General features: G+C 40.0%; 3 protein-coding genes across 7 annotated transcripts in view; 2 read left to right on the forward strand and 1 right to left on the reverse strand.

Annotated features, from left to right (window-relative positions):
* The window catches only part of Gfrl (Glial cell line-derived neurotrophic family receptor-like), a 91,738-nt gene extending 84,079 nt beyond the window's left edge, over positions 1-7,659 (forward strand). For all 4 annotated transcript variants that reach the window (XM_065493334.1, XM_065493335.1, XM_065493336.1 and 1 more), the window contains exons 14-15: positions 311-445; positions 4,424-7,659. In XM_065493334.1, the coding sequence (XP_065349406.1) occupies positions 311-445; positions 4,424-4,660 (372 nt within the window). In that variant the 3' untranslated portion in view covers positions 4,661-7,659. The remainder of the gene's footprint in view (positions 1-310; positions 446-4,423) is intronic.
* On the reverse strand, positions 7,654-9,314 carry LOC135945569 (glutamine amidotransferase-like class 1 domain-containing protein 1). The gene is made up of 5 exons (XM_065493345.1): positions 9,109-9,314; positions 8,973-9,049; positions 8,687-8,900; positions 8,533-8,630; positions 7,654-8,135 (listed from the first exon to the last, which is right to left on the reverse strand). The coding sequence occupies exons 1-5, from the start codon at positions 9,161-9,163 to the stop codon at positions 7,917-7,919; spliced, it is 663 nt and encodes a 220-aa protein (XP_065349417.1). The 5' UTR covers positions 9,164-9,314; the 3' UTR covers positions 7,654-7,916.
* Positions 9,315-9,770: 456 nt separating this feature from the next.
* Positions 9,771-21,806, forward strand: part of SNF4Agamma (SNF4/AMP-activated protein kinase gamma subunit) — a 39,862-nt gene continuing 27,826 nt past the window's right edge. The window contains exons 1-2 of one of the 2 annotated variants that reach the window (XM_065493338.1): positions 9,771-10,061; positions 15,956-16,430. In XM_065493338.1, the coding sequence (XP_065349410.1) occupies positions 15,963-16,430 (468 nt within the window). In that variant the 5' untranslated portion in view covers positions 9,771-10,061; positions 15,956-15,962. Of the gene's footprint in view, positions 10,062-15,955; positions 16,431-21,679; positions 21,784-21,806 lie in introns of those variants that run through there. The other variant, XM_065493340.1, reaches the window with a different exon arrangement.

Raw genomic sequence — 21,806 nt, forward strand, 5'->3', positions numbered from 1 at the left:
CAGGTGCTGAGCTGTTTGTTCTCGGCTCGCAATTATTCATTGTCAAAATACACTGCAGTATAAATTGCGCGTGCCGAATTTAGCCGGCTGCGCGCTTAATGGGACCAGGAGCACGAAAAAATTGCTTTGTGATTTTTAAGCCGATGACGGCGTTGGGCGAAATGCAAATTAATCCTGCGCCCCTGTCCGCCGGGAGCCTAGGGTCGAATGCCCTGGCCGCCCTCGCCATCATCAAACTCGATAATTATCGGCGCGCGCGGCGGCGAGATGACTTTTTGTCGATTAATAACTCTTGATGCACGTTTTTCAGGGCGAGTGCGTGCTCTTTTTGTACAACATTACCAAGGAGAACGTGATCCTCGTGGCGAAGCTGGTGAATGAAAATTTCACCTACTCCAAGGAAGGCGTCTCCAAAACTCCATACCAGCAGCTGCAGCATGAAAAGGTAATAGCTCGACAAAATCATCACAATTTGATGATTAAAATAAGAAGAGTACATTAGTTTCTTTCGATATGCGATATTAAATAATACCAATAAGCATTGTTAAAAGATGAAACTATAAATGACATGATATAATAAATTAAAGTACCGTACTTCTCTTTGGATGAGCTCAATTATTTTTTTCGCCACAGTTATACAATTTTTGAACGAAAATTTTTAAAGGAAATAATGCCAATTAATTCACAATAAACTTTCTTTCAGTACAACTGTAATTTATAGGTCAAGATTATTTATAATATGAGGGATGAGAAATACTTGAAGCAACATTTGACATGTGTATGGCTTTTCTAACAATCTCATATTTTATTTATTTTTTTTTTGTGAAAATGAAATATAAAATTGTTGTGAATGTCCTCTGAATTTTGGCAACATGAAAAGATTTTTATAATTTATATACAGAATTCGAAAAACTGGTTTTGAACAAAATTATTTCTAGCAAGAAATTTAAAAATCTTATAATGGTATTATTTTTAATTTAGTGTTTCAATAAAAAATATAATCAGGAAAAATAGCACCAGGTAAAAATGAATACTTACCTTTGACACGAAAAGTCAAATTTTTAACCTTCCATCATCATGAATATTTGAAGCCGCTGGCTGATCTAAAAGATTTAACATTTAAATTAGTGTACGGGTCACGTGATACAAATTTTTGAAATGTCAAACCCATTTAGAAATAACTTGTTTACGATCAGCAGTCATTAATCAGAGAGTAAATTACGTCGTTATAAACAAATCCATTTTAACTAATTTATCATTTTAATAATTGATTGCTCCGAGAGTATGCTTAATTTTAGATTCAATTGCAGGCTGTTGAAAGGCACGCGTATTTTCCAATCAAGCCGTAATGGACGTTGGAGAGTAGATTAATTAATTTCAGCTCTCAACTCTAGGGTGCGCGAGCTCTATACTTGTTTTTGTACTTTGCTAATTCAGCCGTTCCGCGCGCGCCGCCGGAGATGAAAAACCGCAGAGATGAGAATTTACTGCTGATAATTGAATTAGCGCGCGAGCGCCTGCAAATTTTGATTTATGGCCTCTGTAAACTCGCTCTCCCGGCCTCTGACCTTGTTGAGCAGCCGTGTTTCCACCACACATGCTCCTGTTGTTTGCTGTTCACTCGTAGTCAAATGTGCTGTTTTGCCCCCCGCGGCCATTTGTGTACTCGCATTCCAATTGCTCCTGTCCACTTTCGCCAGTCTTGACCGCAGGTTTACATCTGCTGCAGTAAAAACTCTTTTTTTTGCCTAAAAAATCTCTATTCTACTTTAACCTTAAAATTATGAACAACTTAAGAGTTTTCTACAAGATTGAGATATTTTAAACTAAAATACAAAGCAACATATACGTGTATTAATTGGAAATCTAGTTGATATATTAAGGTGTAGATTAAAAAACACCAAATTAAAAAAATGACTAGCGTATGAGTTTTTTTATCAGTCATAATGCCTCAGGAGCTGAAACAGATATTGAGCTCACTAAAACCAGCCCGTTGGCTCGCATTGTTAAGGCACTCTCAGGAGTGTCAAAGCAATGTGAGGTATTTGAGCAGTTCGGAGATCTAATACTGGCTACCCAATGTCAGAGATGGCAAAAAGTGGTTAGTTTAGTGACTCGAATTGCTCAAATTGCTCGACGGGCTGGGAGGCGCACCGGCGCCGACTCGCTACTTGCTGGTTTGCACCTTTCCAGCATGCGTGATTTGGCTTCACGGGACAAATGTCTAGCGTTTCAATGCAGTCCTCGGTGCAGAGGCAAGTGGCCCTTCAGTGGGCTGGGTCCCTGTGCGGCCTGGTGCGCCCATGTTATCCGTTCGCGGTGTTATTGGGACCCGGGTTTCAGCATTCGTGCTAGTGCAGTGCGCGCCCTTCCCGGTCCTCGGACGGACAAGGATAAAAAGAGCAAAAAAAAAAAAAAAAAAAAAACATGGGAAATAAAAAATTCGAAACGGAGCCACATTTGTTTACTTTTCTGTTGTGACGCACGAATAAAAAAATATCAAACTTTTGACTGGCTTTGAGGATTATTAAACTTAGCTCTATTGACAAACAGTTTAAATATCAGTATTTATTCAGATGTTGGGCATTTCTATTTTATTTTGAGATATGCAACCTGCATAGCACTCATGTCGAACGTGCTGCAGGCTATTGAAATCTTTGACAAATAAAACCCCCTCTTGTCAAACGCATGAACATAAAAACAATTTTCACGAGTTTTCCTCACCTCGCATAGATAATGAAATGAAATAGTAACGCTGAGCTCTAATAAAGGGGCACTTCAGTAAGTAGTGAAAGTCGAGCTAAATAATTCAAAATGACGATTTTCGCTCCATCAGAGCGTTCTGGAAAAGTAAACTTCTGACCGAGCGCGAGATTCGCATTATTTACGACCCGTGCCGACGAGGAAATTTCGTTCCTTATTCCACGCAGCACATCTCTCTTTGCTGCGGCAACGCGAATAACTTGGGAACAACTTTTCCATTAAACATTGCCAGGAAGTGCACCTGCCCACCACGAGTACTGACACTATGAATTCTTAAATGATTTCCACCCGCACGCACCTGAAAAGGTTGAGAAGAAACAAACAGCACTAACTTTTTAGCCCCTCCTGTATTTAACGTTCGGTTGGATTTCTGCCCGCTGAACCGACAGCGGGGCCGGCAGGGGTCGCCTGCTTAATGACAAAATCAATTTGCTTGCGCGTCCAGGTGCTGCTGCTGCCAACTATAGGATTACCAGGTCCTCTTGATTTAGTCCGGCGAGGCTAAGCCGTGTTTATTTTTTCCATTTTTCAAGCGGTGCACCAGCTGAGTCAGCAACTGGTAATAATGAAAGCTCGTCGGATTTATGTTTCATTTTATGGTGGTTTTGGCATCGATATATATCTTCGTGCTAGTTAAAAATACAACTCTGTTCATTAATATAAAAAGTTTTGGAACTGAAGATTTATTTATTCTTAAAACTAAAAGAACCACATTATTTAATTTTAGTCATACAGTTCTGACCAAATCATGAAAACGAATTTTTGCTTACTATTAAAAGCTTTAAAAATGTAAATTCAAGCAGAAAAACCTGGTTAAATTAAACCATATCAACATTATCTGGATCTATATATACAGATGAAAAAAAGCTGAACCATTAAGTGTAATACAAACATCAACCTTTTAAATTTTCGGATACTTAACTTCAATTCATGATGCATATGAAAGCCTTTAAAATGGTGTTTTCATCATGCAATATATTTTTTTTTATCAATCTCAAGTACTTCAAGAGAAAATAAATTATTGGTTTAACTTATGATTTCTAACCTGGATATTTTATCGCAAAAATCATGAGATATTACTCAAGTCACGCTAAACAAATATTTTAAAAAACAAAAGTTTATTTTATAATTTAGTACGTACGTCAAATCTATGAATGAATCATAATAATAAACAGATGGAGGCGCAAAAGAATTAAACAAAAAATCGATTCTGTTTAAATTTATGGCCAAAACGTCGCAATTTTTAATTTTTGTGTCAATTAATAGTTGAATTTTGGCCTATATATTTAGGCTGCCCAAAAATGTCAGTCATCAGGTTCTTCAATTTATTTTTGCCAATTGGCATTACTTCATAGTTACAATTTTTCAATGGTTTTATTTAATCAAAATAAGTATTATTTTTCTATATTTAACTTCAATACAACGGTTAAAAACGAAATTTAAATTGGTTTAAAGAAATGTTGTAACTCAAAATTTACCAGGTGTAAAATTGCTTTTTGCAGACGACCATGAACCATATTAAGAACGAAAGGAAGCGGCGTGGTAATTAGCCGCTTGGCAACCCTACCCGCTGACCCTTGACACTGTATGCCGGCTGCGTGTCTCCGCGTCTCCGGCCTCTTTGTGCGTTGACTAATTGGCCGGCGTTTTGTGCTTGCAGGAAGAGTGCTCAGCGCCGCTGCAGGAGCTCAGCAACAAGATCAACAAACAGCATGCCGACGTGCACTCGCACCAACTGCTCTCCATCATCAAAATTGCCGATGTCGAGGTCAAGGTGCCAGAGAGCAGCGGCGGCGGCGCCGCGGCGTCGCTCAGGGGCGCCGCCGACCCCGCCACGTGCCTCCTCGTAGTGATAGTCGCCCACTTGCTCCACAACTACCGCCTCCTGTCCTCGTGACCCTACCCCTGCAGCTCCCGGACAGCAGTTTGAACCAACCCCTTCGAAAAACACGCGCCACATCGACCCCCTTATCTAACGCGGAGGTCAAGCGCAGCTTTTGAGTTTATCTTTTTATTATTTCCTCCATTCACGTAATTTTATCCCGCATGAATAATAGATTCGAATTTGGATTTGAACGCTGGCCTCCGCGCTCTCGAACCATTTCGACTCATCCCGAATTTTCTATAAAAAATCTTTTTATTGGGAACTCCTCTCTTTCTATCTCTCTCTATATCTTAAACGCATAGTCAAGTATTCAACAATAATTACGACGCAATCATTACATGAATAATCAACTCAAAACCTGGCCAAATTATAATCACAAATTGCAAAAACGAAATTTCACAAAAGTCTTACAAATTACCGCAAAAGTATATATACATCGTTACTGTGTAATGACCAGGAAATTGACCTTAATCATTAAGAAATCTCGAAAATAATCTATCAGAAATCTGTACATAACACGGTGTATCGGAGTATTTAATAAAAATACAAATAAGCGACAAAAGGAATCAATACTGTTTACCCGCTATTAAAAGTATATATATTGCAAAAATGTATATTCTACTGCTCGTTGTTGATTTTACATAAAAATCGAAGAAAGTATGGATAACATAATATAAAAAAAAACACACACAATGTTATAGAGCTAGTGACCTCTTGCAAGGAAATTCATGTAAAATACGCATTTTGCTAATTGAATTAGGGGAAAGTCACAAACAAATGCCATGTTTAAGGATTATTGGTTCATAACACTGTTGAAAATGTGTGCGAGTATTGAAGTCATAATTAAAAATAGAATCCGAAAAAGAAAGTTTAGTCACAGCGGTAGCAAAAAAGTAACAATACTATCTATAACTAACAAGAAATCAGTCCAATTGTGGGTTAAAAACGCCCAGCCGGAGATTGCGTGCGATTGAATTGTTTTTAACGTTTAATTTGCTTCGTTCAAGCCATCCTCAAATATAGTTTAAGCGTCCTGTTGGGTAATGATTTTATTTTTGTAAAAAGAGCTGAATGGTAAATTTTTTAAACGGTCGCTAAAACAGAATATATCACTGTTAAAACTACTGTAACGAATCAAATCACGAGCAGAATGTTAATTAATTTTGTACAATGCTGGGATGTGTACTTTGAGACTAGAGTTCATTCGAGGCGCATGTTAGGTAAACTCGTTACATTCTTACACACGCAATTATATCAATCCATTTATCAGTAGCAAAAGCAGTGGACACGATGTGTTAGCGAGGATTAGCAATCTTGCATAATATTTTGTGTTTCAATGGGTCCATGTACGATGGTTTTAGAGAAATGTAATAATGAGACACATATAAGCCAGAACATTTCACTTATCTCGTATGTATTGAATATAAAAATATCATTTTGATTTGTCGATATGTAAGTTCAGCGTCATATCAATTTTGGAGGTTTTAAGTATTTCGATGTGAGAATATAATGTCAAATCGAGCAATATCACACGCATAAATTAGCAGGGAAATTCAAACGCACACGCATCTGTTGATCTAAAATGAGCCGTGAGAAGCTTATTTAATTTGATTACGACGAAATTCAGTCTTGAAAAATTAAAAATTCGATCGGCAGCAATACTGAAAATAAATAGTACGAAAATTATATCAAAAACAAAAACCATGTCACTAGTGAAGTCGTGTTATATAAGCAGATTTTAAAAACGCAAAAATAGTGAGATGAAATTACTAATTGTGATGTGACTAGATAATATTTATTATGAGAGGGATATCAGTCAAATACATATGTCAAACTCAATAACCGCCACAAGACGAAAAATTTAAAAAACCACAGCTATTACTTGGTACGTTTAGCACGCGTTTTGATGTTTTCTGTTGCAGCTGTAGCCCATTGATTTTTTTCCATTTTAAGAGTACGAAGTATGAGCAGAAGATATCAATTTCCAGTGTGATAATGTGATGGCATTAAGAAATTTGTCTGTTTGGATACTCGGAGGACTTAAAACCTAGGACGAATCATGACGCAGTACGCAGGGTAGTGTAAAAATGAGATGTGTGTCTGTTTTGTCTCTGTGCGAAAAGCTACAGTTTGTTGTTCTAACCTGACTGAGGAATGCAACTGACTGGATTTAAAAGGATGTAAATGTTTCGTTTATTGATCTCTGAAGAGAAACAAAATTGAAAACGAAAAAACGCTCTTTTCACTCTTGAGCCTGCGAGTCAATTCCTGTTCTTTTACAATTAAAATAGAAAATGCCATTCCGGGGTCACAGAAAGCTTGATTCCACAACTACAATTTTTAAAAGGGGCCTACTACATTGTAACTAAAAAAATATCGCATGCTAAAAGTGACCTTGGTGTGAGCTTGGTTTGTTTATCGCTGTAAAAAAATCTGCCACTTGATTGGAATCGTAATCTTAAATACGCAAAAAAAGCTTATCGCGATTGCTAGTTTTAACAAATTGATCATATTTCAATGTGCTTAGAAAAATGTTTGCTCAACTAATTGATGAAGATGAGACAAAGAAGTAATAACTGTTGTTTAGCCACACTCTGTTGGACCCACTCACGTGAAAAAAATATAATACACACACATAACCTGCATCAAACTCATCTGCACACTCACTCACTCACTTCTTCCTTTATAATACTGTATAATTACGTACTCGCTGTACCAATCAACGCATAATTGATCAGAATGTAATTAATACGACAAAATAGATTTAACGAGTTGTTGGTTATTATTGTTATACGACTGTTGATTCGATGGGAGAACATAGAGAGCATAATATAACTCACGGTCCACCCCCTGACAGAACAAACACACACACACACGACAAAAGCTGTTCGGTTATGTTGATCATCATTGAAAACGATTGTACTGCCACTTCTATTAACTATGTAATAAATTATATTGTCGCAGCATCTCGTTTTAGTTCAATGGAAATAAAAGTCAAGTAAATATTATTAGATTTGTTTGTAACAATCGACTTTCATTGCATACACATAATCATTACAAAAGCCCTTGAGCCAACATTTTCAGATACTTTAGTTAATCCTATGATAATGTTCACCAAAATATAATGAGATTCCACCATTAGTTAAAATCTGTATATATATTCAGTGGCCCAACAACATAAATATGAGTTGGAAGAAAACTTGAGCTCTCACAAAATCGGAATGTGTTCAGATCTGCAAATTATTTTGATAGACTCAACCCACTATATCTACCTTTGGTTTTGGTTAGCCAACAGCACGAGATTCTGCACAGCTGTCAGCGTTGAGGCTTCGTTTTGGCCCGTGACCAAATTTCTGTCGACACACACGTGAACGGCTTCTGGCTCACCACTGGCTGAGAAATGACCGCCTAGGTCCCGCGCCATGTCTTCAGGAACTACTTTCAGAGTTGAAAAATTTGAGTAGCGACACAACTCCAGGACTGACGACTGTAAATAATAAAATGAATTATTAAATAATTAATTAATAAATTTCAACACAAAAAATTGCGCACTTTAGGGCCACATTGTTTTACAAAATAATTGATAGAAAAAATGGTAAGAGAGGTAACAGAAAAAACACAAATTTTCCATCAGTGTTTTTCCAAGAAAATTGTTCTGCACGAATAATAATTATTATTATTATTTTAATTTTCAGGGGAATTTAAATTAAGTGCCTTAAATAAGACATCAATTCTTAGGAGATTTTAGAAAAATGCCGTTTAGCAATGGCTTGATTTTTTTATCTTTGTCAATCAATCAATCAATTTGTTTTTATTTCTCTTTGTTTAATATTTAAAAAGTGAGTTATAATGCGTGTTTTTAATAAAAATATTAAAATACCTACCCCTGTCAATGAGTATGACTTGAATGCCCATTTTTGGTCTTCCTCTTTCTTGGCTGAGAAAAGCCCAGAAACTCCCATACCAATTGCACAGACTAGTTCTTGAAACCATTTTCAATTAGCGCTTTAATTTCAAATAACTAATATTAACTGTTACTTTTGTGTCTGACAAATTGACAAAGCAGCTGTCCCAAGTCCTTGTCATGGACAAGATCCTGAGTGGCCCCAGGAGCGTGTGGGAGGACAATGCTTGAGTATCGGTTAACGTCGATTATGTCCAGGCTGAGTGGAATTGCGAATGGCTTTGAACGGAAGTCGTTGAGCCACCGCCGGCTTTGATCATCCATGTTGATGAATTCAGGATTTTTACCCTTAAAATCATTAGAAAAATTGAGAGATTTCGTATTTTAGTAATATTCAGAGTTTTTTAATGATACACCAACCTGTGGAGTGGCAATGGCCACACTAAATGCTGAATGTGTGAGTGTGAAACATTGGATAAATGACTGTGCTGACACGCCTGAAATTAAAAATAATGTGATTAGGATTTTAGTGATTAAAACTGACACAGAATTTAACCTTCTGAGGAGCTTGGCAGCACAATGAGACAATGATGTTTTCCGGCTGTTGACATTTTAATATATTTTATGAATTATTATTATTTGATAAAATGGATAAAAGGAAATTTCCCGAAATAGCACTAAGCACAAAACAGTTTGAGCCACCAGCTGAATTTCTCAGGACCCTCTTGACAATGTTTTGACAGATAGACAGCTGTGCTGTGGATTAAAAAACCGGAGGGGTATGGAGGGTGGGATCGCCTCTTTGTTTCTATACAAAGTGGATACAGTAAAGCATTTACGGATATTCAAGAACTTATTCATTTTAAACAGCAAAATGAGTCTCATATCTCCCTTTTTCACAATAAACCTATGTTTCTTAACTGAAAAATTTATGCAATTTCTTTAATTTTAAATTTCACACAAAAAATATTAAGTACTCCGTGATTGAAATATCTCTTGAGCGTACACCCTAAACAATAATTGTCATTTCTTTGTTTGAGAAAAGGTTATGTCAGTCATCCATTGAAGTAGTGCGAGTTAAGACAACAACTTGAAACCAATATAATTTAAAACATGGCAGCTTGTCAAGCCCTCATACTGGGGACAGGGCAACTCGTGTTAGGCGACAGTGGTGTCACCTACGGCGTTGCACGGCACCGGCCCCGCCCCCCGTCAATGCATGTTTATCGAATATTCCTACAATCGGGTTTCGGGCGAGTGCAAGCCGCGTCCGAATTGTCCAGAGCGGCGGAAATTCGGCCCCGCGTCGGCCCCCGCCGTGCCCTGTCGCCCCGAGTCGCCGTCGCTGGGCGCGCGCCGCCGTGAGTGGCGCCAAGGGTGCTCGCGGCGCCAGGCAAGCCCTTTCTCCAGCCAGAACCGAGAGTGCCAATCTATGTAGTTCGGTTCCGGACTCGCCATGTGCAGCTGATACCGATTCTGAGGCCACTTGGACATGCGTTAGCTTCACAGGTGAGACTCGTTCAGAGAAAATTTGGATTTTAAAAAATTTCCGAAATTCTGAATTTTAGGGATGGAATTTAATGTTTTTGCGTTTTTCGAAAAATCGATATTTTGGGGCTCGGCTTGGGTTCGTTATGAGAAATTTCGCAGAAATTTGCGACTGAAAAATCAAAAACGCAATTCAATGGCTAGAATAAAACTGTGGCTCTTTGGTTTGTTGCTACGTTGACTGCATTTTGGCGCGTTTTCCGAGTCCTCATTTAATTTTATTCAGAGGTTCGCTCGCATTATCCAGAAAAAGGTCCCGAGGATGAATCCAGAAAAACCACCCAAGCAGAGAGGCTCTCATTTATTTTGGCCCGCAGCCGGCGCGATGAAGTAATACGAAGAACACACACCTTGATGTCGATTGACCCGAGCGGCTAATTGTTTGCTTGTTTATCGCAAAGTGTATTTCCTGGCACTCTGCCTCCCAATTCCCGCCCGCTGCTTGTCGATCCCTTGGTGGTCCCGCATCGTCACCCACAGATTTACCCCGCGGTTGAAAAGAAGGCCCAGAAATTGGGCAATCTCTCGCGTGCTTCCAGCCCGGGCGCGTCTTCGGGGGTGGCACCAACAGGGGTTGTTCACCCCCGGCGCTTGCTCAGTCAGTGCTGTTCCGCTGGCCCAAGCTGCTGCTGTTTCCAGGCGAAGAGCAACAATCGGCCAACAATTCGAGTTGCTCACCTTGAGTCCCACTGACCCAATCGCGCGCGGCGCATAGGTTTTCTTTTCAACTAGAGGAGCAGAGATGGAATTGCGCGAAAGGGGAGGATTGATTGTCTCCCGCGCGCTTGTCCTTGGTCTCTCTGCAGCCGAGTTTGTTCACCTTTAATTACTCCAGGAGAGAGTGGATTGATTGCAAGGCTGTCGCTGCGGTGAAATCGCCGTTTTGACTGATAAAGTTTTCAATTTGACGACCGACACCGCCCGAATCAAGGTTGCACTCGCCTTGAAAGAGATCGATTTGTTTTCGGAAACCACGCTTTCTGGGGGAACTAATCGCTACACTGACATATTTTTATATATTTTTTAAATACCTCTTTTGATCATCAGGATTACTTCACCTTTAATCTAAAAACAAAACAATTAAAATAAAAACTACGCGTGGTATGTCGTTGTGTACCAATATAATTATAATGCTCCCATTGAGCCTATGAAAAAACTTCAATTTTAATCGATCTTAATCTGTTTAAGCCCCGTTAACGAGCACTGACATCATGTATTAATAAATCGTGGGCTTGCAAAATGTTAGATCGAAACCAACTACTCTAAATAAGTTAACTGAATTTTATTTCCAAAATATTCTATGGGTGTGAGTACAGAGGGATGAAAATAAATAATGTTCAATGGAATTTTTATCGTCAAATATATAATAATGGTTAAAAATGTCATTGAATAAAACTCAACTGTATTTTTCCTTTTCAGGGAAATATTGATCTAGTCTGAAAAACGTCTTCCAACCTCTTAAAATTTTGTAAAACTTGCGAGTAAAAATATTTGACTTTGTTTGGTTTTACTTGCTGTGAGATATGCTCACGAAATCAAGAGAGGTGCTTGAATTTCTTATTATCGCGCATTCCAAACACTTTCTGGTTACGCAACAGTTGTTGGATAACCACGTAAATATTTTGTATCAAAATCTCCGGCCGCGCCTGCTCTCAGGTCGCTGTCGTTTCAAACGGTGGAAAAAAAACACAAAAATCGAACATGTTGTGCGCCACTGAACGACGCCGTGATGGAGCGACAAGAAATGCACTCCATTCATCGCTGCTTTGTGTGTGTGTGGAGCAGGAGAAAAGCTTCCGTCGCAACGTTCGTTTTTCTGCGCTCACTCATCCGCGGGTGTCGCCGCGGCTGCCGTGAAAGAACGAAGGAATACATTTTTTGCAATCTGTTGCCGCGCGCGAATCGAGAAGAGCCAGATGATCGAGGCATCGAAGGCTGTTGCCATGGCAACAAATGGTCACGTGGAGAGACTACGCGCCCAGGCTATTTTAAGCCGCAACAACTAACTCTACTGCACTTCTTCTCGCTATGCTCGCCCCACTGACGGACCGATCGTTTTGTTTGCTTTTTTTTCGCACGCCCGCTGCACCGCAATGACCAGCGTGCGCGATTATTTACCCTCCGCACGCGCTCCGCCCAAGCTGACGCCGCTCCCGTATTAATAATTGCAATTCGCTCTGCATTCCGATGAGCCAGCCGTGCTAACTTTTCCACAGGCGATTCTCTTTTGCACCTATGAGCAGCAATGTCAATTCTAGTCTGCGTGCGAATTCTGGTAGCCTGGTTTAAAAGATGTTAAAGAGAAGAGTGATAGCTCGATGGCTGACTTTAAAAGAATTATTTTTATTTTAACTCAAATAAACTCCCGCACTAAGGAAAAATTCAAATTTACGAAATAAAGAGCTACCAAGTTGGAACGCTACAAGGTGTAAGAATAATCTGTATTTTGTGAACCGTTATTTTGTCTTGCTAAAAATAGAAAGTCCCTTGACAGCCAGTCCCCATTGAATAAATCTTTATATGCGAGGAAGAGGAACTAGCATTGGACAGCATTGTCAAGCTGACTATAAGTTTATTGATAGAGAAAAATGATCAAGATTCGTATAAAAATTGCTTCTTGTCGGTTTTTCTGTTGAGATAAAATATTATTGACAGAAACACGATGGTGGGTTGTAAATATGAGCTAGTAAAATATTGAGATAATTTTTCCTAAGGGCCGATTTACTTATTGACGCCTTTAAAGTGTTATTTGCATTACAGTTATTTAGATGCAAAATCGGCAGGATAGATCTACAAGATTTTTAAATACAACTTACGTAGTCTTATCCTATCGAAACTATATTATATGAAAATAATCGAAAAATTATAAACGAGTTACTGCTAAAGCAGGCTCTAGTTCTCATTGTCAGCTCTATTAATTTTACTTAAAAATTTTTATAATTGCCAATAAAAAATTCATGTTTTTCTGTGTTGTAAATTTCTTGTTAGTCGGATTTTTAAAAATTGATTTATTTGAAAATTATTAATTTTTTGTATAATTTTTTTTGTTTAAATGTAAAATTATCAATTAATATTTGTAAATAATATATTATTTTAAAATAAATAAATCGTGAGACATCTATTTGCTCTTTAATATTAAGTTAAAGCACAACATTCTGGAATATCCGGGCCTTCAATTTTTACGCGCTGATTTATAATCTACGAGTCAGGACTCGCGTCATGAACGGCTGTCATTTATTTGCCGTGTCCGTCTGTAACAAAATTATTCTCTTCTAATAAAATTTTGTCAGCTAGAAGAAAAAGTTTTGGTTAACTCAAACATGCTGAAAATTCAAGTCAAAATCGTTTTTAAAATTGTTACAATTTAAGCTCTTGTGTCGAACTCGTTTGCAGTGATTTTTTTTAACCCTGCCTATCCTGACCCTTTGTAAACCAAAACCACACAACTATAACTTGTTTCTTCTTATACTGCTGTACAATTGCACATGACTTGACTCGTGTTTTTCTTTGGATATATACGTTTGTATTTTTTGCTCTAATTGTAAACTAGAAGCCAAGGTCTTCAGCATATGATTAATCGTGCACTCTTCTAGAACAACAAGCACGCACCTTTCCTCTATCTCTATGCATACAAATCGCCATTTCTGTTAAATTAAAAAGCTTTCATTCCTTGTCCGTTGCCCTCATTTGTTGCGTCCCATTCTCTACAATTTGCATATTCTGTCAATTCTGTTTATAAATAATCACTGGCACACGTGGACACGTACGGCTATATTTTATTTGTCTCATTTCTCGCCGAAAACTGCTATCCGCGCGACATGGGCGGCGGTCTGACAGCCTTTTAATTTGGCGCGACAGTGTTGTTGCTGATAACAACATCTGCCCGCCCGACCCACGTGAAAGCATTTTTTTCTACTTGCCGTGTTATCTCCAAAGCGATTCGCCGCGAATTGTCCGCGATTTAAAATTCCGCGTTGATGGATTCGGAATTTAAATGAGTGAAACACGTTGGCCAGCGACACAGATGCCCAGACTCTATCTGGATTTATGGCAACTTCTTTCTCCGCGACAAGTCTCCTTTTTCTTAACTCCTTTTGCTGCCATTAAAAAGAGTTACTTTGAAAGGCAAAATATATCGTTCTCGATCAATTTCAATTTTCATGCTGCGAAATTTCGCACACTTTTGTAATACGTTTCTCCTGTCAGTATTAAAATTCAATCTTTATTCGTTGTTTCACTGTTAGCTTCTGAAAGAAGCCACCTGCGCTTTAGCTCTACTGATGGCACCTCGCAGGGAAATCGATCGAGGTCACAAATATATTATACATACTAGTCCTATTCAAATCTTTATTTCGTTTTCAGTATGGATTCGCTGTTGGAATAAACTCTTTAAATATTTACTGCAGATTTGAACTTTCTTGTGGACAAGATTTTCAGATTTTTCTCTTGCATGCTTAATGAGACTCATTCATCATTATCGATCTGTGTATGTTTTGATAAAACTCCACTCGAGAGGCACTGCAGTACTAGATTTAACCTACCGTGCTTTTGACTCGCTAGGTCTGACTTGGAGGCAGCAGCTATTTTCCCGTTGCACTCTGAAATAGCGCTCTTTGTTCGTCTCAATGGCGTCGTTGCAGCCGCGGGGAGAAAGAGTGCAACAGCCCTTGAGAACATGCAGCATCTTGCGAAATATGTGCAGTTTCCAGAGCTGCATACTCTCGTGGCGAGCTCTTATTTATTTACAATGCAATTGTCGCCGTGCAAACTAATGAGCTGAGTGTCGCACTCGGGTGCGAATGCTTGCTTGACTAATTAACTCCAGATGGACGTTTGACTAATGCGACTAGTCACTTTTTTCAATCTGAATCTGCAAGCGTGTAACGCGGTGGTCTGTTAGGTCGCCAGCATTTTGTATAATTTTTATTCCCGCGTTGACGTTTATTCTGCGCCTACTGTATCAGCTGCTGTTTCTCAACTTACTTAACAATAAGTTGAGTAAGCAGAGCATGAATAAACTTAAACTCCTCACTGGAATAAAGTCCAGAAATCCTATTTAATTACTTTTATTTCTCAATATTCTACAGAGACAACAATAACAAAGTAGTTTTTTTTATCATTTACTTGCTATGATGCAGGGGCAATTTTTAAATGATAATATTGAACAAGAAACTTTAATTCATATATACGAGATAAGAAAAATGTTGTTGTATCTCTTTTAATCTTTTTGCATGGCTCTACAACTTGATTATTTTGAGATGACGTACAAAAAACTGGTTCAAAACAGAATTCACTTTTTAATTCAATTTTCTCCAATTTCTTGTATGCTTTTTCTAAATTCATTCGATTTTTTTACAACCAAAATGAATTATTGACCTGCTCTTTATTTTAGACGGAATATAGTGGCAAAGAAAATTTTACAGGGTTGAAATTATGAAGGCCGTTTTATTTGATACAGGGAATTCTTAAAAAATAATTTAACCATTCATGCAACTAAATCTCTCATGCTACGATCTGCACTAGAAAAAAATTGGTTTTTTGCTCGAAAATTTAAATTAGCTGGTTCTATAATATTCTTGTTTATTCTTGCAATGGTCAATACAAGAAATACATTGAATAGAAAATTTAAACACATTGCTTCATTCTAAAATTCATAATAACAATTTCTTGAAAGAAGAAGTAGTTGTTTTACTTTGTCGAGTAATAATATGACGTTGTATTGATTAATTGGCATTTGACGAAATCATTTAGTAGAGCAAAGTTTGCGATAATAAAAAACGGGATATTCTATTAACAAACCAATATTTGCAAAAAATGAACAAATTTTAATATTTAATTTCCATTTATATTGCCAGGACCGAGATGGAGGAAGAACTGGAGGCGTTGGAGGCGCTACAGGGCTCGGGCGAGGAGGAGGATGTGGATGAGGCGTCCAACGGCCACTGGTTCGACGAGCGCGCCTTCTTAGCTCGCAACAACTGCCGCCGCCGACTGTCCGAGTGTCGTGAGGAGGAGGAAGAGGAGGAAAACGCGGCCTCGGAGCCGCTGAGCACCAACGGCGGCAGCAGCTCGGCCTCCGGGGGCGGCCACTGTGGCCCCAAGCGGCACCACTCAGCCGAGGACAATGGCGGGCGGCTGAAGGCGGCGCCGCGACGCCACCACTCGAGTGGTGGCTCGGCCGACTCGATTCCACCCTCGTGCAGCTCACCACTGCACATGGACAAGCGTTATGTTGACCTGAGTCTAGTTGAGCTCAGGTCACTCGCCTCCTCGTGCTCCACCCTGGACTCGAGCGACGACGTCTGGGTCATGCGCAGCACGGACAGCAAGGTTGGTATCTCTTCTGCTTCCTTTTTGTTGGGGACGCCAACCAATAATCTGATAGGGAGGAACTCACAGATTGTTAATTATCATTATAAGCACAAGTCATAATGTGTGTTGTGCGAAGTGACTAATCAACACTCATTTAAAAGATGAAACCTATTTAGAAAGGTTTAAAAATTTTAGAAGGGTGAAAATCGTTAATTAGGGTTTTTGAAATTTTTAAACTATTTTTTACTGCTTCTTGCCGATTATACTTGCATGGTGTTATTCGGGGGCAAAATGTGTGTACAATTTTTATGATTTGAATTGCATTTTTTATTAGCTCCACATGTGCCTCTCACAAACCAAACATAGTTTAGCGACAACGGTTCGCACACCTAATTTTTATGTAAATGTTTTGCATAATATGTTAAATTGTGGTGAAAATCGATTCTATTTCTAATAATGGAACGAAAACAAACTAAATCTCAATGAAAATCTGACTAGTACGTTTTCTAAAATAAAGGCGACTAAAACATAAAGAATAGAAAAGCACCACCTCCCAAAAGTTTTATTGCTGTAACTTGTCACGAACAAATGTCTGACGTTAATTTCCATAAATAGCATAAATATAATAAAAAATGTAATCTGTCCTCAGACTTAAAAAAATTTGCTACTATGTATTATGCCTGACATTCCTATAGCATTACGTATTACTTGAAATTCACACTATCTTTCATCTAGAGTATGGTTTAGATACAACATACGTCATGAATGGCTGCTATCAAGAAGCTTCTTCAGGGTGGCACTATTAATTGCCGACATTAAGCACGTCAAGCATAAACGTGTTAAAAGCCCGAACTGGTAGGAGGGAAAGGTAAAAATGCTTGCGGTAATTTTGGCCGCAATTTAACGTGTGGTAATTTGCACGCCGCGGCCATTAACTGGAGCTCAGTGCTGCCGAACTGGTCCAGCGCAACTTTTATGATCGAAATTCTGATCCTTTAAAAATACACATTTAATCTCTTAAGCTGCAGGGCAAGGTTCATCTCCGCACTGGACGTTAATTGACATCATTTGACTTCGTTAGCCGCGCATTAAAACCGAAAATCGCTTTATTTATTGCCGGCCTAATCGATTTGCGCTCTTAGCACGACTGAAAGAGTCATGCGGGTTCATTAACAGGCGCAGGGCGTGTGCGAAAATAGAATTAAAAAAAAATGTCGCGCTAGCACTCGCACCCGTAAACTCTTTAATGAAAAGGTAATTACGACGGTCTCGTAGTCTACAAGTTGCTGTTCGTTCTGGAGCGCTGTCTGTCGCTCTTTCCTAGTCGCTTTCGGCTGACTGAGCCGCGGGAGAATTAGTTTTAATTATTCAGTGACGTCAATTCAAATTCACTCTAGTGATTGTTAGCCCCGCTTGTGAAATGGAAAAATAAACAAACGGCTCGTTTCACCATGCACTGAGCAGATGAAAAGATTGAAAAATAAAAACTGAGGGCGTCACGAGGTCCTTCTCACAAAAATTATTCAGTCAGCAGGTCGTTCCAATTCTCGGTCCTCGGCCGCTTGTTTTATTAAAAAGCAGCTCGTGCAGTTTACGAGTCGTCCATGCGGCCTGCTTAGCACAGACAGAGCTGGAAACCCCATCAAGCGGCAGGGAAATTTCACCGAAGCGAAAATAAACTAATACTCGCTGACCACATGTTTTATAATGGCTTATATTTAGTTTTTACAATTCTCGTGCAGATGTGTCTGTGGAATTGAAATTTCATGCTCAAAAGGTGACCCCGATCTTAAAACGTAAAATTTGACACCCAACATGACTTGAACATTGACCCTTTCTCAGGTACTTAAAAGTGCCTTTGGCTGTAAAAAGGTTTTACGACGGCCAGTAATAGCACTAAAAGCAGTAACGAGTGCATCGTGAGTCACGGTGGGCTGCAAATTTATTATAATTTAAAAATTCTCGACGCAATAAGATTCAAGTTTTGCAAAATATTAAAACGACTTTATTAGCGGGCCTAGACGCGATTAATCAACGTCGGTCGCGAATACGCGATTTGATGGCAATCGCGGGGAGTCGCGAAAAAGTGGCATAAATCAAGTGGAGCGGGGCCGCGTCAGAGACAAGCAAGCAGCTAGTGTATAAAGTGAGTCGCGAGGGGACATTCCTGTGCTGACATTTGTCCGCCGGAGGGAAAGGAGGCCAGCTGGCTTTTGGGCGTGCTGCCCCCACTAGGCCCAGCGCAAAACTGCGACCCTCCCCCTCCCCTGGCGGGTCCCCAAGCCGTCCGCCGGTCCAGAATTGTTGTGTGGGTGCCGAAGACGTTCTCTCCTTCGGCTCCGTCCCCCGGCCGTCCGTCTAGTTCGCATGCTTCCTCGGCCGGAGACGCGCAGACCCTGACCGCCCGCCCGCCCGCGACCTTCCAAGGGCAGAGGTACGTGTTTGTTTTGCCCGCCTCATGCATCGATTCGGGCGCAACCCCTTGTTTTTGCTCGTGTGCTGCGGAGAGAGCAGCAGCACGCGCAGTGGAGGAAAAACATCACGCGCTCGCCACTTTTTGCTTGTTTTCGTCCTGCCAGGGAAGTGGCCGAGGTTTTTGCGGGATTCCGCGTGTTTGTCGCATTGCTCATAATTCGTTTTGAGGTTATCATTTGCAATCTTTCCGTGCTGCGGGGTGGAAGGGTTCATATAGTTTAGGGCTTCTTGGCGGCTGTCTAATTAGCCAACTGTGCGAAATTGAAATTAATCGGGCTTTGAAGAAGACTTCATTGGCTTCCTTTTAGCTTTGAGTCTTAAGATATGATTCGTACTGCCACTTCAGCTCGCTACTTTCGGCTTTGCTCATCAGTGGAGTGGATTCCCAAGCGGCCTCTTTGATAGTTATTTTCATGTTTTAAAAATAAAATAATTTTCGTGTCATTATATATAAGCCTACTAACAATTTTAAATTTTACTCAACGCCTTTATTTATGCCTGATTATCAGGAGCTATTCATGTTTTTTGTCTTAAAAAATGTCTGATTCGTTAAGATGAGCATTTTTCCTTGAATGCGGATAGAGAAGGAGAGAAACTTGAGTTAAGTCGCTTTGGAAACTGATCAAATGATAAGAATATTTGATCCATTTTTTTTCGTTATAAAATGCCTTGAAAGTTTTGGCGGAATTTTTCTCAACCATTCGAATTTGCATTCTCCTAACGAGTTGAGCAGGCACAAAAATTCGTATCGGCATGCGCAATATCTATTGCTGCAGATTCGTTTTGTGTTCTCCAAAGACCGTTGTACTTAATTGAAATTCCTCTCTGTCGCCGCAGCTTCACGTCCAAAAGCACTCAACTCTAAGCACCACCACTTCTTTGCATAAATGTATTTTGCCTCCCATCAGCAGTAAATGGGGAATCCAAAAATACCAACCGGCGGCCTCTTTCTATTCTCATTTAAAATAAAATCAATACATTTCAATAAAAATCCAACGGTTGCGTGTCTCGCTCGGATGCTAGGCCTGATTGAGTTTTCACTCGGTAGAATCCAATTAATAAACGCCTGCAATCGTCAACAGTAATCGATAGTACACACTTTGAAGATAGAGGCACCACGCCGCGCGCGCACATTTCGACACAGCCCCGACAAGATCTCTGTCGGCCGAAACAATGACACGCTGCTTTTCAATTTCGCATCGACACGTTTCTCTGTCCCTCGTTATCCGCGCACCCAGCCGATTTATTTGGACGTGTCTCTCACTCGACGGCGGCGTATGTACACCTCCTGGCAGCCGCGCTTGTCATGTCCCGGCCGACGCAATAATTCATCTGCGCGGCGCGAGTGAGTGCTCTTCGGGGGTCCCATGTTCTTGCCGAAACGACCGACCACGGAAAATATATACCTACGCCATAAGAACTCGAACCAACAGTTTACTCTGCGCGTGAGTCAATATTGGTGGGCCTGCACTATCAAAAGCCCATTCTTATCGCAGCCGCAAATTCGACTCGCTCCAATGACAAAGCAAGCGCGCAGCAATTTGGTAATGGGTTTACATGGAAATTTTAGACGACTGGCATTTTCTGTTCCACCTTTGCAACGACTGGCATTTTCTGTTCCACCTCTGCAACGACTGGCTCAATTTTCCACCTCCACATCGAGTAACCGTAATTTGATTGGTAATTGAATTTTGAGAAAATTAAAAATGTATGAATGTTGTGATTTTAAGCTCTGTTACTCACGACTGTTTGATTAAAATATAATTGCTATTGGATTTCTTTTTTTCTTATGATATTGTTGCTATAAAACAGTTAATTGCTATGTTCCAAATCGAAAATTATTGTGTAACTGAGGGGGACTTTGAAACTTGTAATTTGGAGCATTATGCGTCACAAAATGATCTTTACTATGGATCTGTAGGGCTATTTTGCCCCATACATTGCTATATCCAGTCAAAAAATGCAAATACGAACATAAACGAAGGTGAGAGCAATTAAGAATTAAAAACGAAATCGATTAAAATCTACAAATTTACCAAAGATTTCTCCTTGACTTCACATATTCATCAGTTAAATTCGGTTTGAAACAACAGATTGCCTTCCCCAGTGCTTTTATTAAATGACGAAAATTTTCATTAGTATATGAAGCACCCTTCTCTCCAGCTCCAGCTAATAGACGGCGTCAACAAATGAAGGCAGTCAGTCTCGCTTCCTGCATAGGGAGGAGCTGTTAATTAATTAACTTCAAACACACTCGGTCCCAAATTAGAACGGAGCCAGGGAAAATCCAGCACTCCAGACTGAACTGCCGTTGAAGAGCCCTTGACGATGCTTATTGCAAAAACGCTTTCCCCATTTTTATCCCAAAATTTTCCTTGTTCTTGTGAAAGACTGCAAAATGTTAAATAACTTTGTAAAAACAATGCTTAGAATAAATTGCAATGACGTGATATTATTGTTACTAAGTAAAAAAAAGAGAAAAAAAACGCTGATGAAGTTCTACTGAACTGACTGAATCGTAATTGACATTTAATTTATTCTTTCGTGCAGCCGTGCTCCAAAATGGTGGCTTAGTGTTAGTGGTGGTAGGTCGGGGGTTGTTTTCGGGGCGTGGGCCACACGCGGGGCGCAGGGGTGCATGCAGTCCACCGCTGAATGCGGCACGATCAATGCAGTCAGTCTGGCCGGCCTTGGTGCTCTCTCACTCGCTGCGAATCCACGTGAGCCGCCAAACACGGCGTCGAGCGCATGATCAGACAAATCACTTGAATCGCACGAACGAAAGCGAAAGAAAGAGAGAAAGAGACGGCAGACACCCCAGGCAGTCGGCCGGCAACCCTTGATGAAGAACGCGTTCGGCAAGCTGCTCCACTCCGTCCACCACCACCATTACCGCGTGAGTCGACCGGCCGGGCGGCG

Source organism: Cloeon dipterum, chromosome X (genome assembly GCF_949628265.1).
Source record: "Cloeon dipterum chromosome X, ieCloDipt1.1, whole genome shotgun sequence".
Taxonomy (NCBI): Eukaryota; Metazoa; Arthropoda; class Insecta; order Ephemeroptera; family Baetidae; genus Cloeon; species Cloeon dipterum.